The sequence below is a fragment of the Myotis myotis genome, unplaced genomic scaffold, assembly GCF_014108235.1.
Source record: "Myotis myotis isolate mMyoMyo1 unplaced genomic scaffold, mMyoMyo1.p scaffold_m19_p_1, whole genome shotgun sequence".
Classification (NCBI taxonomy): domain Eukaryota; kingdom Metazoa; phylum Chordata; class Mammalia; order Chiroptera; family Vespertilionidae; genus Myotis; species Myotis myotis.
In genome coordinates, this window is record NW_023416313.1 from 41,029,171 (window position 1) to 41,046,488 (window position 17,318).

The 17,318-nt window shown below is 34.4% G+C and overlaps 1 protein-coding gene across 3 annotated transcripts in view; it reads right to left on the reverse strand.

The window, feature by feature from the left end:
- EPHA5 (EPH receptor A5) overlaps nucleotides 1-17,318 on the reverse strand; it is a 349,025-nt gene that overhangs the window by 97,701 nt on the left and 234,006 nt on the right. For all 3 annotated transcript variants that reach the window (XM_036335287.1, XM_036335278.1, XM_036335295.1), the window contains 2 exons: nucleotides 11,067-11,191; nucleotides 3,283-3,442 (listed from right to left, as the gene is read on the reverse strand). In XM_036335287.1, coding sequence (XP_036191180.1) covers nucleotides 3,283-3,442; nucleotides 11,067-11,191 — 285 coding nt within the window. The remainder of the gene's footprint in view (nucleotides 1-3,282; nucleotides 3,443-11,066; nucleotides 11,192-17,318) is intronic.

Sequence of the window (17,318 nt, forward strand, 5' to 3'; positions counted from 1 at the left end):
TTGCACGTGAATCTACAATTATCTCAATAAAAAACAGAATAGCATTATTCCAGGAGTTGGATTATACAGATTTAAATCAAAGTAGTTGGATGAAAGGAAGTGATGCATTGGGGGGAAAATTATAAAAGAAACAGAAACATAAAGATGTTTCTTGGACAGTAGGAATTAAAACAGATTCAGTGATACTATTAAAATTATAAAACAATTTGTGTAAAAAAAGAACAGAAAAAGAGCTAACTAGTTTGGCTTGATGGTTTCATTTATGTTACATTTATTTGTTGGTGTTTTTCTCATTACTTATTAAGAATAAGGATAATTTAAAAGGTCAATTTTAAATACATTATTTATATGCACAATAAAATTAAAGTGGATATTCTTTCTAAGATAAACATGTTTTGCATTCTTATTTTAACTACTATTTGCATTTGATTTTAAGGCTATATTTGTGACACCCAAGATAATGTAGATGAAATGAAAGCCCTTCAATTTTATGACTGAGGTATAATATAATTGAATAAATAAATTTTAAAAATTAAGCAAACCAATAACATAATGTGTCAATGTATCATTACTATGCACCATTATTCTAAGTTGAGTACCCAATTAGAAAATTATTTTTTAAAGTATATGTGCAAAGCAATTATATTCTGATAATTGTCTTTCCTAACATACCTGAATAAGCTAGACTTTCCTTAGTAATGGTGACTCATGAAAACCAGTATTCTTGTCACCCATCAGAAGAAAATTGTTATTATAAAACATGAAAATACATTTAACATACCATAATTCTTGCATTCTAGTATTTTCGGGCTCTTATACAAATAATATATGTATGTGAAGTACTAAATTATGATATTAAATAAATATTATGATTCAACTTTAAGGAGCAACCTATCGGTCCTTTTTTAGTCAAATACGGAGTTAAAGAATAAAAATGGTGATAATTAAAATAACCCTTCCTTTTCAGAACTTCTGTAGCATTTCTGTTATATGCCAATCACTTGACAATTATTTGTGCAGTACTTTGTGCAATCACTTGAATTATTTTATTGGCATATAACAGAAATGCTACAGAAGTTCTGAAAAGGAAGGGTTATTTTAATTATCACCATTTTTATTCTTTAACTCCGTATTTGACTAAAAAAGGACCGATAGGTTGCTCCTTAAAGTTGAATCACTTGCAGTGCCCACAGTGAGAATCTTTTGATGTGTAGAATAAAATAAGATAAATAATAAACAAAATCAGTATTCTAAAATGGTTTTGTAACAAATATTCCATCCTTTAGAATTAAATAGACTGCATTCTTAGTCTCTGGAGAGAAGTTTCAGGTATTACTTTTGATGATTTCTCCAGAGCCTAACGAAGACTTATATGTAATAGGTGCTCGATACATCCTTGTTGAATTATATCCAGAAAAGAGTCTACATAAAGTTCAAAGGGGGATGGTATGCAATAGGCACATTGTACAAAGAAAAAGTCTTTTAAAAAATGGTTGCTAATATATGTACATATATTCAAGTAAAAATAAAATTCCACATTAATAACTAGGAGGCAGAACAGCCCTGAAATATTTTTAGTATCTATTAATAACACTAAAGTCAACTTAAAGTATAAAAATATTTGATATTTTTTCCTCTAGAAATTATGTAGAAAATTATAAAAAGTAGACAGGCTTATGTGAGCATTTTAAAGAGTATACGGAAAATGACTTAATATTAGTTTTCTCAGTTCTCAGATAGATGAATTTTGGCATAACTGGAATTTACTCTTTAAATAAATAAATAAAGTTAGGGCCTTAGCTGGTTTGGTTCAGTGGATAGAGTGTTGGCCTGTTGACTGAAGGGTCCCAGGTTCGATTCCAGTCAAGAGCACATGCCTGGGTTGTGAGCTTGATCCCCAGTAGGGGATTTGCAGGAAGCAACCAATTAATGAGTCTCATCATTGATGTTTCTATCTCTCTCTCCCTCTCCCTGCCATTCTGAAGTCAATAAAAATAAAAATATGTATTTAAAAAAGTAAGGAAAGGTATATTTTTTTCTGGGGGAAAAAAAGAGTTGCTGAACATGCCAACATCCTAAAACTAAGTAGAATTTTGTAATTTTTTATAACTGGATCTTTTATTTGCATTGTTATCAATGCACTCAAGAATATTGAGATACTGGTTGGTGATACTGTTCCCAGAGTTGGTAAACCGCATAAGCATTATGCAGTACTAATGATACCAAACCAGAAATAAAGCCTATTAGCATGCCCAGCTTGTAGAACAAGCCTTTTGTCATAAATCCAGTTTAGGGTTTAAGGTGTGAGATTAAATAATCAAAATATTACCAATATTATAAGGATTTTGTGGCTAATTTATTCTTTATTAAGGAACTTTGATGAATAGTATTAAATGTTCGTATTTCATTAGCTTCAATTAAACTTCAGACATAGAATTTTCTTTGCACAGAAAATATAATTTATATTTTTTTCCAGGGTATCCTAGACTGTATAAAATTAAGTAACACTTAAAAAGCTAGTTAGCTCTCATTTTGTTGGTTTTCAAAAGGAGGAAATATTCATTTTATTTTCTCTATTTTAAAATCACTAGTTCTTACAAAGCCTGGCTTTTTAAAGTGTGTATAATTACATGTATTATAAACAAGGAAGTTATTGTCTTTTTCTAGTCTGGTTTTAACATGTACTTTAAGACGAGTAAGTAATCTAAATATTTTGTTTGACATTAAAGAGGAAAAGGTTTTGTGCTATTTTCTGAGGGGGTGGGAGGGATGGCATAAGAAAAGTTTTCCAGAAATATTTTCAGACCCTCTACTCAGCGATACTACCAGAGATTTTGACATTTTAAAACCATCAGGCAGGTTCCTAAGACCACCATTTTCTTGCCGAAATCAATACTCAGGAAAGCTCCCTGTGGAGTTTTCATAGAAAGACTAAGCCTGGTAGCGCTGTTCAATAAACCAACTACAAAGTAAACGACAATAATTCAATGAAGTATGGAAGTGGTGGGAAGGAAGCCTTTAAAAGCAAGGTTTAAACATTTCTTAAGGATCTCCTCATGTTTCACCTCCCCATAGAATTAACTGGGTGAGGAGTAAGGACCGACTGTTAACCCGCTAACCTACGGTCACAGCATACAGAGGCTTCCCACCAGAAAGGGTCATGCCTGGGAGGCAGAGAAGCAGCGGAAGGCTGACAGCGTGCCCAGGGAGAGTATTGATCCACTGACTCTTTTCTGGTAACCATTACAGAGACATGAGTTGACAGTAATTAAAATGACTTACACACTGGGATGGTTTCAAACTCAAATCTTCGACTGAAGACACCGTAGCCTGCTGCGGTGCGTGCTCGAATTTGGAAGACATACACTGAAGCTGGTTTCAAGCCCTCTGCCGTCATAGCCGTCTCTTTCGATTTGATGATTGTGTAGCTGGTCTCTTGGTCCTAGGATTACACGTGTCCATACAATAAAAAAAAAGTCAACATATGAATTACTAATGACAGCAAAACTTAGAATCATATATAAGAAGACAGATCAGAAACCAATTTCTCTTAGTATAGATATACTATAGATATACTATAATAATGTAAGAAAAAGCCCACACACCTACACACACCAGGTGTGCTATCTGTGGTGTTGTCTAGAACTCAATGATGGTGGGTGACATGTCACCATATCTGCCTTTGGCAAAAATCAATCTTCGTACTTTTAAAGTACAATTTACAGGAGGTAAATTATCTTACAGACTATTTTAGTATTGTGATATGTGTGCTTGTTTTTCTCAGAATGTTTTATTGGAGCACATCGAGCATGCTGTCTGTTCATAGAAATAGGTGACAGTGTCTCGTACACTATCCGGTAAGACTTATGCTTTATATCTTAAGTGAATTTGATTTATAATCATATTTAGGGCTTGGGAGAGGCAATGTCTGCTTCACTAGAGAACTTTCATTTCAATTTGCTAAGTCCAAACAAAGAATATTTAAGAATACATAAAAGCAGAAAGTAGTTTCATTTTCACGAACTTTCTATTTTTTTCACTTTTCCTTAAACCTTTTTAAAAAGTGTTATTATTTGTTTGGGTGTGCAGTAAATGGGGACAGTGAAAACAATCACTGGAAAGGTAGTTTCGAAACTGAAACAAAGAGGAACTGTTAACAAAAGTCTAGACTAACACCTGTAACCCCTCTTATTGCTGAAGTTACGATGCTGAATATAAAATCTTAGGCCTATAAAGATTTAAAACACTAAGTCCCTGTTTTAAACTTTCTTCTCTATTTTATTTTCCTGTGTGAATTCTTGGTTAACCTTGTTTTTTCCTTAAGGTCTTTTTACATGTATTATATTTCCAATAGATATTAAAGGACACATAAAGATAAGTAATGGTCAGAGATATCTTTCCTCCTTTTTAAGAATTGGTCTTTAATTATAACGACTTGGTTGGTGACTGTAAAGCATCATTTCCAAAATATTCCAGGAAATTTGGTCTTTACAAAGAGAAGCATATATTAATTTTTAAAAAGATTTAATTGAATATGTAAATGATTTTCTCCTAAGAAAAAAACAAAAATATAACATTTACTTCTCCAGCACTCTAATAGGGAACGTGGTTATTATTTAATCTTCACAGTGCATTAAAATCCTAAACAAATGCAAACCAGTCTTCTTCCATGAAGTTTCAATCAGCACGCCATGAACATTACTTTCCTGAGAACACTGAAATTACCTGCTAACATACAGCAAGTCCATTCTTACTTTTATCTTTAGTTTTCTTCACTGTTAAAATTGGGGTAGAGAATTGGGGCCTGGATATCCTCCAAGAGATGTTGTAAGAATGAAATAGGCAATGTGTGTGTAAACACTAAACTGTAAAATATGTGTTTTAATTGTACTAATTATTATTTTAATGTTTTAAATAATTTGACATATCAGTCAACTTCTATCCATTTTCTATACTACCACCAATAAAATCTAAATTATACAACCTTATAAACCTCCTTCTTTCATAGCAGTTTCATCATTCCTCATGTAATATGATCAAACATGTAAATTTATCTTAGGGTTAAATATATCCAAACCTCTCCAAATTGGTATGGTCTCATTTCTAATTCAAATAGGTTTTCTGATTCACTCCATGTAAACAATTGATCTTAATGTTTTTTTAATACATAGATTAATTTAAGTGCCTAATCTTTAAAGTGTTTATGAAAAGTTTTTTAGAGTTTTGCAAAGGATTTAAAGTAGATAATTAAATCCTATAAAATTTGACTAGTAATTTCAGTAATTTTCTTCATTCACAAACATTTACTGATCTTCTCTCATCTCTCTAATACCCCTTCTATATGCTAAGAATACAGCAGTGAAAAAGCAGATTATCTTTTAAAAGAGGCAAATAGCTTCTATATCAGTGATGGCGAACCTATGACACACATGTCAGAGGTGACACGTGAACTCATTTTTTTGGCTGATTTTTCTTTGTTAAATGGCATTTAAATATATAAAATAAACATCAAAAATATAAGTCTTTGTTTTACTATGGTTGCAAATATCAAAACATTTCTATATGTGACACGGCACCAGAGTTAAGTTAGGGTTTTTCAAAATGCTGACACGCCGAGTTCAAAAGGTTCGCCATCACTGGTCTATACACTATCATGTGTATTGATGTTCTGAGTATGCTCAAGATTGTGACTGAATATGCAAGACTTTCTCAATGCTATTATACTTCCCAGCTTGTGACTGAAGCAGTAATTTTCAGTAAGAAATAATATAATATCAGTTTGCCATTATTTGCAATTAGTTTAAAGAGAATTTAAGTTGGTGAAAAACGATCTAGACAAAACTAAAGTTAGGATTCTGATATATTTGATATATCTATGATTGTTACATAAAATATTAACATTTATAGTATAAAGTAAAAAGATTTTTTTTAAGAGAAGTACACAGGAATATCAGTGTTCGAAATTCAGCCATGTAATTCAAGTATGTGTGTAAATGTGAGTATACAACTCAACCTCTGTTTTTTCTTTGATATGTTAACCTAAAAATAAAAATCCTTTCAAAGTGAGAAGCAACAAGCCTTTATTTGAGATCAAAGGATAGCTACTCAGTAAAGCGCTGATTCGTGCAGAAGCCCAGGTAGTGTTCTGATTAGGAGACAAGGGCAGAGGATACTTAGAAAAAGAAGGGGAATGAGTACATAAATGGAAGGCATTTCTATTGATATAGATAAGCTCACATAGTGACGTCAATTCTAAAACTTTTAAAAAAAATATTTTAGTTCAGTAGTCATCAGATAGTTAGTCATAATATCTGATTTCCTGTTATTTTTACAAACAGTTATTTGGGATTCAATGTTGCTTTAGGTCTAGGCCAAAGGTCATTCTGCCCTGTTTGAACATTTTCAAAGTTTGAAGCATAAAATATGCAAGGAGGTTCCTCTAGTTCAAACTCTGTTTTAAAGTGACTCCATTTATTATTATTTGACGTTTAAAATGGGATGAAATTATTTATCAAGAGCATTGTGAGCACAGAGAGAGCGATGGAGAGAATATACATAGCACCCAGCACCACTTCTATAACATCATAGCTTGTAGGTAAATTTGATTTAACCCTATAGAATGTTGATAAAATCTTCTAAGGAAAAGAAAAAAACAACAACAAGTTTACATGTTTGGAACTCCTAACTATTGAAGTCACAAGGAATACATTTTGCCAGAAAAAAGAAAAAAACATGGCAAGGAAACTGGAAATTTCCTCCTTGAAATAATGCAGTATCTATATAATATCACTTGCACACAATTTTGCAACATTCTAATTTATCTGTTAACATTATGTATGTCTTAGTGGTTCCTTATCATAGGTGTAATTGTGCACTGTCTCTATGAGTAGTTGAATGCTATCTTATTGAAGGGACTTAGCAAAGCATATATCTAAGGGATCAAAGGCTGTAAACACACATGCTGAATTATCTAAATATCTTTCAAAATTTGCCTTTGCTCCACTCCTTTCAATCACTGTCAGATTAAAATTTCCTCCATATCACAAATCCTATGTACACATCTTAACACCCACAACCACATGACAGCAGGCTGCCAAGTCCTTGGTTCAGGCAGTGGCTTTTGCTGCCTTCCTGCCCCCTCCCCTACTGAGCAAATGAGCTACATTTCCCCAGCTGCTTAGCAAGCACTGTTCACAAGCAGGGAGGGGAGGGCCTGGACAGAGGGAGCCAGCTGGCTAACACCCTGCCCAGGGGCAGCTTCCCTTAGTCTCTGCCTTTAATTAAGAGATGGCAATGGGCCCATCACCATGCAGGAGCAGGGAGGTCCAATGACCTCTATTAGAGCAGGGCGATTGCAGGCAGAAATGCCAGCTGGCAAATGCGTGAGCCCTGGAAAGCTCTGCCACCTGTGTCTGGCCAAGAGCCAATCAGGAAAGTAGTGGTGGCATTCAGAAGGTTCCAAATGAACTCTGGAAACCTGTCAGGACCCCTATCTTAATACATGGTATAAAAGCTCATTATCCTTTTTTTTTCCTTCTTCTGAAAGTGTGAAGCAAAATCAGAACTAAACTTTACATGTTTTTTATTGGTTCACTCAATAATTTAGCTTGGCAAAAAGGTCTGGGATTTAATATCTTTATTATAAAAAATATTGACCAAAAAAGTTAATAACTTATCCAAATCATCTATATATATAAAAGGCTAATATGCAAAGTGATCCCTTGGGAGTTCGACCAGGAGACTGGGAGTTTGATTGTGCACTATGACATGCACTGATCACCAGGGAGCAGCGTGGAACAAACGAAGGCCCTGGCCTGCAGCTGGCAGCCAGGGAAGGAAGGCCCTGGCTGGCAGCCAGAAGGCCCCGATCTGCCCTGATCACTGGCCAGGCCTAGGGACCCTACTCGTGCATGAATTTCATGCACTGGGCCTCTAGTGTATCATATAAAAGGTTTTGTTGATTTTTATTTAATGTAGGTAGGCAATTTATTATTTGTTTATTGGGGAATATGTAGAACTCACTTTTCCTGAATCATTTTTCTTACTTTGAGTTATATAGGTAGTAAACTGTGTTAATACAGAATTATATATAAAATATTAAATATAAAACCAAATATTACTGAAAGAAATGGTTTTAAAAGAAATTAAACTACAAATAAAATTCCATCACATGAATACAATCATTAGAATAAATATTAATAGAAAAGAACTCTGCTCCACCCCTTGTTGAGTAACTCTAGTAGCAGCTTAAAATTTTTTAAAAAGAGATAAAGAATTGCTTCTATATTATAGAGGAGGGGCAAAAGTAGGTTTACAGTTGTGAGTATGTGAAACACAGAGTTTATTCTTGTGTTATTATTTATTAATTATTGTATTATTTTCCATATGGACAACTATAAACCTATTTTTGCCCACCTCTGTATATATGGCACTCATACAGATGCTGGGAAGTAATCATAAAAATAATCAAAGTTTATTCATAAATGTGAAAAAGAAGATAATTTCTTTAAAGACAAAAAGGAAAAACCAGACTTTGGCCCAGGTAGTTGCTTCAGGGTAGAAAAACTATGCTAGTAAAGAAGCACTTGCTCTAGCCAGTTTGGCTCAATGGATTGAGTGTCGGCCTGGGGACTGAAGGGTCCTGGGTTCAATTCTGGCAAGGGCGCATACCCAGGTTGTGGGCTCATGCAGGAGTCAGCCAATTAATGATTTTCTCTCACCACTAATGTTTCTATTTCTATCTCTCCCTCTCCCTTTCTTTCTGAAATCAATCTATAATAATAAAAGCATAATATGCTAATTAGAGCAGACAGTCGAACAGTGGAATGACCTTCCGGACAACCTTCCGGATGAAGCCAGGCCAGCCACCATGGCTGCGAGAGCCAAGGCAGCCAGGGCTGGCTGCAAGGGCCGAACCCCTTGTATGAATTTCATGCATCGGGCCTCTAGTAAAATATATATTTTTAAAAAAAGAAGTACTTATAGAACATTTAGTCTCACTGCTCTTGAACTTTATTTCATCTAAGAGACAGATATTCAGATGCATAGTTTTTGGTGCATAGTTATTTTTAAGTGCCATTATTCATTTCAACTTTTTAAAAAATCAAATTTAATTACAATAAAAATTTGGGAACTTATAATATTTACAAATATTCCATCTATATAATATATATATAGTTCTAGTTACCTAACTTTACATGAGTATTCAGTAAAAAAAAAAGTTTATAAACACTTGAGTAAAAAATGCAAACTTTAATTTAACAAATTATATTTGGATATAGAATTTGTTTAAATTGTAGACCTGTTGAATTCAGATTTCAGTTTGGAGAAACAGGGATCAGTTAGGGATAATTAATATAACATTTTACTTAATTTACTTCTTTTTTACAATAAAATCTATAAACCATGTCTCAACATTGGTTTTTCTTAGAGGTATTCTCTTAGAGCATTGTTGGTGAATAATGTATTTGATGAAGTATTTTCTGTGAAATATAAGTATCTTCATTTATGTTCCCTAATGACCCAATAGTTTACATTAAGTCAATTATTTACATCAAGTCATTCCTAGGAAAACAATTTCAAAAGAAATAATTTTCTGTTTACTCATTTATTTATAAAATCAGTATACGAACATTGTACAGGCAGAGAAGACCTAGAAAAAATATGTAGTTAGCCTTGCTCTCAACCTCCCCACACATCCTACTGTTTTGTACTCGTTGTACTTTTACATAAGGAATTGTCAAATTAATAATTAAAGAAAAAAATTAAAATATATATTCTATAATGCTATGGATTATTTCAGTGTATTTACTTACACTCTTATCTATCCATAAAAGGTTAGATTTTAAAGTATTTTTTATTAATAAGTAATCAGTATTTTTCATTATATTTTTGCAGTAGTATAAGGATAATAATTTATTCCCCCACTCTCTTCCCATGTATGGTTTGGGCAACTTCTTAGGTATTGCAAAATAAGTTTTTGTACTACCTCTCACCCTCTTCACTCTTCCTCAAGAGGGAAAGGGTGATGTCTCTGTGAGTCTGGGAGAAGCTATAGAGTCAGTGTGGCTGAGCCCTACCCTTCTCTCTTGGGATCTGCTTCTCTGCATTATAATCTACAACCACCCTCATTTCTACTTCTGTAGGACACACACTTCTGGGTCAGTTTCTCCTACCCACTAACGACGAGGCTGGTTGGGTACTCCTCTCTCTTCATCTTCTCTGTTGGAACCCAGGTTGTTCTAGGGGTGTATGTCGCTGAGATCCAGACCACAAACATCACAGTGAAATGGGGCCGGGAGCTGGAAGACTCATGATGCCTGCGTATCTAAGCCAAATACTCCGGTCCAGCTTTAGAAATTATAGGCCCGTCTCTGGTTTCCATTTGTTTGATTCCTTTATCAGTAGCTCACTTAGTTGTGGATCCAGAAAGGAAGCAGGATGATTATTGCCTTCAGACCTCAAAAACTATTATGGCAAACATGTAAGAATTGGACCCAAGAGTCAACTCAGGGAAGAAATCAAGAAAATATAGGGAATGTGAGGCACGGATTTCCAATTTTGGGCCCAACATTTTAAAATAAATATTATGTACAGTGTTTGGACTTTATGCTACTTTGTTATGAATTTTGAAAATGTATACATTACATACACATTTTATCTGTTCACACTTCCTTAACACTATAGGCATTATGCAGGGCTACAGTACACAAGCGCTTTTTCTTGTAGTACACTTCAGTCAGTAATGAAGGTCAGCAACTTGAGTGCTTGTGACACTTTGAAAATGTCCTATGACTTCATCTCTTAATGCTGTGAAACCTAGTTAAGCCGATGTTAGACTATATGGCAGTATCCGGGCAGCACAAACTAGTTGGCAGCAAAAGGACACACATAGCGTGCTCCCTGTACACTCCTCACCTTCATAATCATGACTGCAGAATCAATTGTCATTGATTTACACATAAAATTGCAACAGGCTTTTCTACAAATTGGATAATTGCCGTTTCTAAAATGAAAAAAAAAGAGAGAAGAAGAAGAAAGGACATTCTTTATTTTGTTAGTCCTACCTTTTCAAAATATTTGATTTCATACTCCAGGATGATTCCATTGGGGCGATCTGGCTCTTGCCAAGACAAAGAGATGCTGTTCTTTGCAATCTTCCCCTTTTTCACATTGGTGATTGGAGAGGGGGCTGCAAAATAGTATAAATAAAGAGTAGCATGATTAACAGAGCCCTGAAATTACAACTGTATATAATGTATATTGGCATTTCTGGAAGGCAGTATAATAAAAATCCCAAACAATTAAATTTTCTTTTAACCTGGAAACAATTTTACTTTCTCTATATAATACAAGTTTTTATAGATTGTAAAGTGTTTTACAAATATAAATCAACTAAGTATCCTGAAAATTTTCTATCATAAAATTGTAGTCACACAGAAACTAAAGTCTGCATTTTTTTCTATAAAGTTTAGAAACATAAATGAATGATTTTACTTTTTCTTAATAAGGATAATTGTGTTGACCTGAAATACTTGTTTTAAAATTTATGGACTCTGTATAATAAATGCCATTATGCTAATAGATACATAATTATCTATATTACTACATTTTTGCATCTTTAAGGTTCTCTTTTATTTATTATTTCTGAAATTGTGAGTTCTATAATCATTATTAAATTTATATATTAAATATAGTGCATGTTTTCTTCAAAACTATGTTATAAAATATGTTATGCCTTAGAAACAATTGCAAATAAAACAAAAATTTTCCTTTGTTTCTATTCCCCACAAGTATTTCATGAGATGTCACAATCACCTATGGTGCTTGTTGTTATTGGCCAATATCTACTAAGTCGTACAAGAAAAAGTAGTTTTTTGATGAAAATAGAACAAATTGTATGCTATTTCAGATATGTCTGGATATTTTAAATTCGCAAACATATGAATATTTGATTCAACATCCATTTTTATCCATCTGTTGATACTTGTGTGGGCTCTGGGTTTGACATTATAAAGAGGTATTGACTAACATTTTTAAAATGTATATTATCTTTATTTTGTAGCTTTTAGCTTCTATAAAAGATATAGGAAAGACTATCATCATCTAATAAATGATGTGCCTGTGATATAATATATTAGATATAATATGTATATATACACACACACACATATATGTATATAATAGGTACATATAAGATGTTAATGATGGCAGACATAATGAGTAGGATATAACCAGAGTCATAGCCTATCAACAGCAGAGCATTATAAACAGTATCAGACATATGCTGAAATTCAATTTTATATTCTCAAAATGTACATTTATATAAAAATGATTTATATATATATATATATGATTATCTCAAGAGTAATACACAAACCCAGATTTTCAAACAAGGATCAACACATGTGTGTCCTCTCACCCCACCTCCTGCTACTGTTCTTCAGCAGCCCTGCCCAGGCTTTCTGCTCACAGGCACTTCAGACACACTCCTACCCAAGGGCCACAGCACTTGGCATTCATCGCTCAGAGGTGCTTCTCCAGAGCTCTCCCTTTCCTCTGGGTTCTCCTGAGACCTTGCCTGTCTACTTTACCACTCGAGTAACTAACTCTCATCCCCATCTCTTCACACCTCACCATGCCCTCTGCTCCTTCAGTGTTTCATTTTTCTCCTTAGTTCTTTCACTTGTATCTCCTAATATCATATCTTAAATAGAGATTTGATTTTTTTCTGTCCTCTCAAGTAGAATATAATTTTCTGTGAGGGCAGAAATATGTTTATTATATTCACTGCTGACTCTCTAGATTTAGATCAGTGCCTGGGACAGAGGAGCATCCACTAAGTATAAATGGAATGAGTGATAGGTGGCAAAGCAGAAGCAAAGTAATATACCAAAAAAAACACTGCACCTTATTTTTAAATTATATGTCAATGAACTCAACTATGAAACTCAAGGGTGAAGTGTGTCTTTTAATAAAATTAAAATAAACAGACATATATCTGTGAGAAAGCAAAATTAATTAACTGTTTCATGTTTTATATACCCACTAGAGGCCCGGTGCATGAAAATCCGTGCACTTGGGGTGGTCCCTCAGCCCGGCCTCTATCCTCTCTGTAGTCAGGGACCCCTCCAGGAATATCTACCTGCTGGCTTAGGCCTGCTCCCTGGGGGATCGGGCCTAAGCTAGCAGTCAGACATCCCTTTGGCAGCCTGGGAGCACTCGGGGGATGTCCAACTGACGGCTCATCCACAGTAGGACTTCCTTAGCACTGCGGAGGAGGTGAGAGAGGTTCCCACCACTGCCACTGAGCTCACAGTCGTCAGTCCAGCTTGTGGCTGAGCAGAGCTCCCCCTGTGGGAGTGCACTGACCACCAGGGGGAAGCTCCTGCATTGAGTGTCTGCACCCTGATGGTCAGTGCACATCATAGCGACCGGTCATTCCTGGTCATTCCTTTGTTAGGGTCAATTTTCATATTATCCTTTTATTATGTAGGATGATAGGGTGATAATGACTTCAGTATTTTAATGTGCACTTTTGTTTTTTTAATCACAGACCTTTTTTATATTCAGGTTCAGAGAATGAATATTTTCATCCTTATCTCGTTTTCTTAAAGGTACCCAATTCCATAAAGTTTTTTCAAGAATAACACTTAGTGTACATTTAATGCCCAAATTATCTAAAAGTAGTTTTTAAATTGCTGTATATTTACTTCTATGGAAATTGTAATAGATGGGCAGTTCTCACAGTCACATTTTGGTAAAGATTCAAAGTCCCTATTGATTTCCTTGTGAGGGAAAGTCATGCCATATTCTTCATGGTGGACAAAGCATCCAGAAGACAAGAAACAAGAAAAAGTAAGCTATGTGCCCCCAGTTCATCAGCATGTTTGTAGCAAAGTAGCAAATCTATTGAAGCAGAAACAGTAACAGAGGCTTGTGGCAGACAGCGGAGTTTTTTTAATGTACTTTGATCAGTAGTGAACAGCTTTATGAGTTACCACGAATCATGAATTAGACTCATTTTCCCATTAGCCCTGTATATTTATTTGCACTATGTTATTAAATATACAAAGACGGTCTTGAAAATTCTTCATTCACTTTATTACTTTGCAAACATTCTCCTTTTGACTGATGTATTTCTTATAAGTAACTGTCAGTTTTTACCCAATAATTGGTGGTGTTGTCACGTTCCTATTCGTAAATTGCATTTAACGTGTATGTCCTATGAAGGAAGGATTAATTTGGTTTCCTTCACTGCTTCTATTTCTAGCACCAGAAAAGTATTTTGCATATAGAGATTTGATAAATATTTGTTGAATGCACGCATGCATGAATGACTACATGGAAAATACATACATCATCATGTATCATTCAAAACTGATTTTGTCTTATCTTAGTTGCACAGATTAGGATCTTATTAATTGGAGATTTATGCTTTATTTTAAAACTTACTTCTTTAACAAAATAATCAACTGTTTCAGAGTGAAGCTATCAAATAAATATCAATGCACACTTAACCAGGCTGAAGTGGATATTTTGTTATTTACTTACATCATTGAAAAACAAAAATTGTATAGCTTTCAAAGACTGCTTGATTGAGTAATGTCATTGTTTGCCAAAGTTGGTTTTCTTAGAGGTTAAATACAGAGTGCCTTTTAAAAATGTTTCAGAATTGGGGAAGAAAACAACTCAGAGTAGTTTAGGAATAATGTCCTCTCTGGCAAGACCATCTCTGCATCATTTGGGTAAAAGCTGATCAAAGTGGGGACACTGACAGCTCCTGGGGACATAATGATGATGCACAAATTGTGAATGGCAGCAAGCGCCCACTACTGTAGAGAACTTCACAATATTGGCACATTAAAGTAACTGCAGCCAGATTTGTCAGCATCAAGGGCAGGTTTAATATATCTCATTCGTCTTCCTCATAGGTACCCTTTGCTCATTCTTTACCCACTTAAGCTTTTATTAAGTAAGCCTGAAAAAAAAATGAGAAGGATGACTTAGGACATTTCTGCTTGTAAATAAAACTATTACTTTCCTAGTGTAAGAAGAAAATACTAAAGAAATCAAGTTGTGAATAAAACATATCACTTTACATAACATCTGAGTTTCACCTTTTGGATATGTAGAAACATTTTGTTTCTGTATAGTAGCTTTTATGTGGAGCTGACCTTTGAGGACCAGTGTAATAAACAAAATAACTGTCCTTTAGGCTAGTAACAGTTCCCATTGTGGACTCATTATTTCATCTCTTTGAATTTTTAAAAATAAAATTTAAAATGGTTTTATATTTAAAGAAAGATTACAAAGACAGTACAGACAGTTCACGTATACCCCACACCTAGTGTCCCAATCAGTAGCATCTTACAATAGTGCAGTACATCTGTCACTATTAATGAATCAATATTGATACATTATTATTCAACTCAGTCCGTATTTTATTTAGGTTTTCTTAGTTTTACTTATTATCTTATTTCTGTCGCAGGATCCCATCCAGCATACCATAGTGAATTTAGTCATCCTGTCTCCTTAGGCTCTTGTTAGCTATAATAGTTTATCAAATTTTGCTTGATCTGATGACTGACAGTTCTGAGGCATGCTGGTCAAGTACTTTGTAGATTATCTCACCATCGGATGGAATGGGTGTTTTTCTCATGATTAGACTGGGTTATGAGTTTTGGGGGAGAAAACTATACAGGTAAAGTGTCATTTTCATTACATCATATCTAGGAACCATACTATCAACATAACTTATCACTGGTATGTTAACTTTGGCCATCTGACTAAGGTGGCATCAATCTGTTTCCTAAACTCTAAAGTTATTCTTTTTCCCAGTTTTCTATACTTTGTTCTTTTGAAGGAAGTCACTCTGTAGCCACGCTTAAGGAACAGTTATGCTCTACTCCCTGAGGCTGTCTGCATAAATCATTTGGAGTTCTTCTGCACAGTGATTTGTCTATTTTCTCTTATTTATTTAAGTTGTACTCATTTACTCATATCAGTATGGATATGTGGATATTTTTATACTTTGGGTTTCTAACCTAGTAATTTACTTGGTTACTCAAATTATTAAATTTGGCCATTGATGACCCTCTCAGTTCTTATGTCCCTTTGACATATCCCCATCATTGTGAGTTTGTGCGTCTGTTTGTTTCAGATATCCCTTTCTTACTTCCTGGCACTATAAGACCAGCTATTCTAGGCTCATCTTGCTTATTTATTGGCCCAGTCTTAAGGCAGTCATTTTTCCTAATGCCACTGGTTTCTTCCATTGGACAATGCTGTTATAAACCAAGATCGGGAAGAAAGGTGTGCTCCTTGCTCCTGGGTGTCATTGCTTCTAGGCCCTCTTAGCCGACATAGCTAGGAAATAAATGCATCTATATTAACCTCTGTATATCTATGAATATTTCTATATATAACTATAAATATATACATATAAAAGTATATAAGGCTAAACATAAATATATACTGATGTCACCAATCAGTTTCCAAACAGATCTTTCTAGCCTCTTTACCCTACATATCTGTAACCTCCCTCTTCAGCAGTAGCTCCCACCATCCGTTTACTTCAATTCTAGTAGATTGTCTAGTGACTAAATAATTGCTCATCTTAACTCTTTGGCTTATTGATATTGATATTGATATGACAATGTAGAAATCTCTAACATCTCAATGGCACAAGCAATGCTATAGAAAACCCTGTCATCCATTATGTAAAACACCACATATCTTCCTCACTTTTCAAATACAGAAACCGAGTTTAAAGCAGTGTCCCCAGATGGAAAGAGTGCCAGACAGCTCTGAAGTCAGGCAGAATTGGCTTCTAATCCTTTGGCAGCCAGCCAGCTGCTAGCTGTGTGTGCGACACTGTTTAAGCTGTTTAACCTCTGTGAATGTACTTTTTATCTTTAGAACAGGAACAATCACACAAACATCATATTTTTGTGAGGTTGAAATATGATTCTGTGTGTATAGGTATAGGCTGGGTGCCAAATAAATGGTGTTTAAATATCATTGGAAAATACTAGACACTTGTTTAAGGAGACTTCTATAATGGATTCTCCATAACTCCTTAATCCTCTCAATGTACATCAATCAAATGTTTTTGTCTCTTCTATGAACTTAGCACTCTTCTAAATGCTGGAAAAGATCAAAAGGCAAAGTACCTATACAGATAAGTTTTTCTTATTTCCTACATCCAGCGGATTTTATAACTCTGCATTAATAATTATAGGTAAACGTCCTTGCTTACCATAAAATTGCTAATGAGCCAAAAGTATTGAACTAGAATAATGCCTGCTTTATTTTTT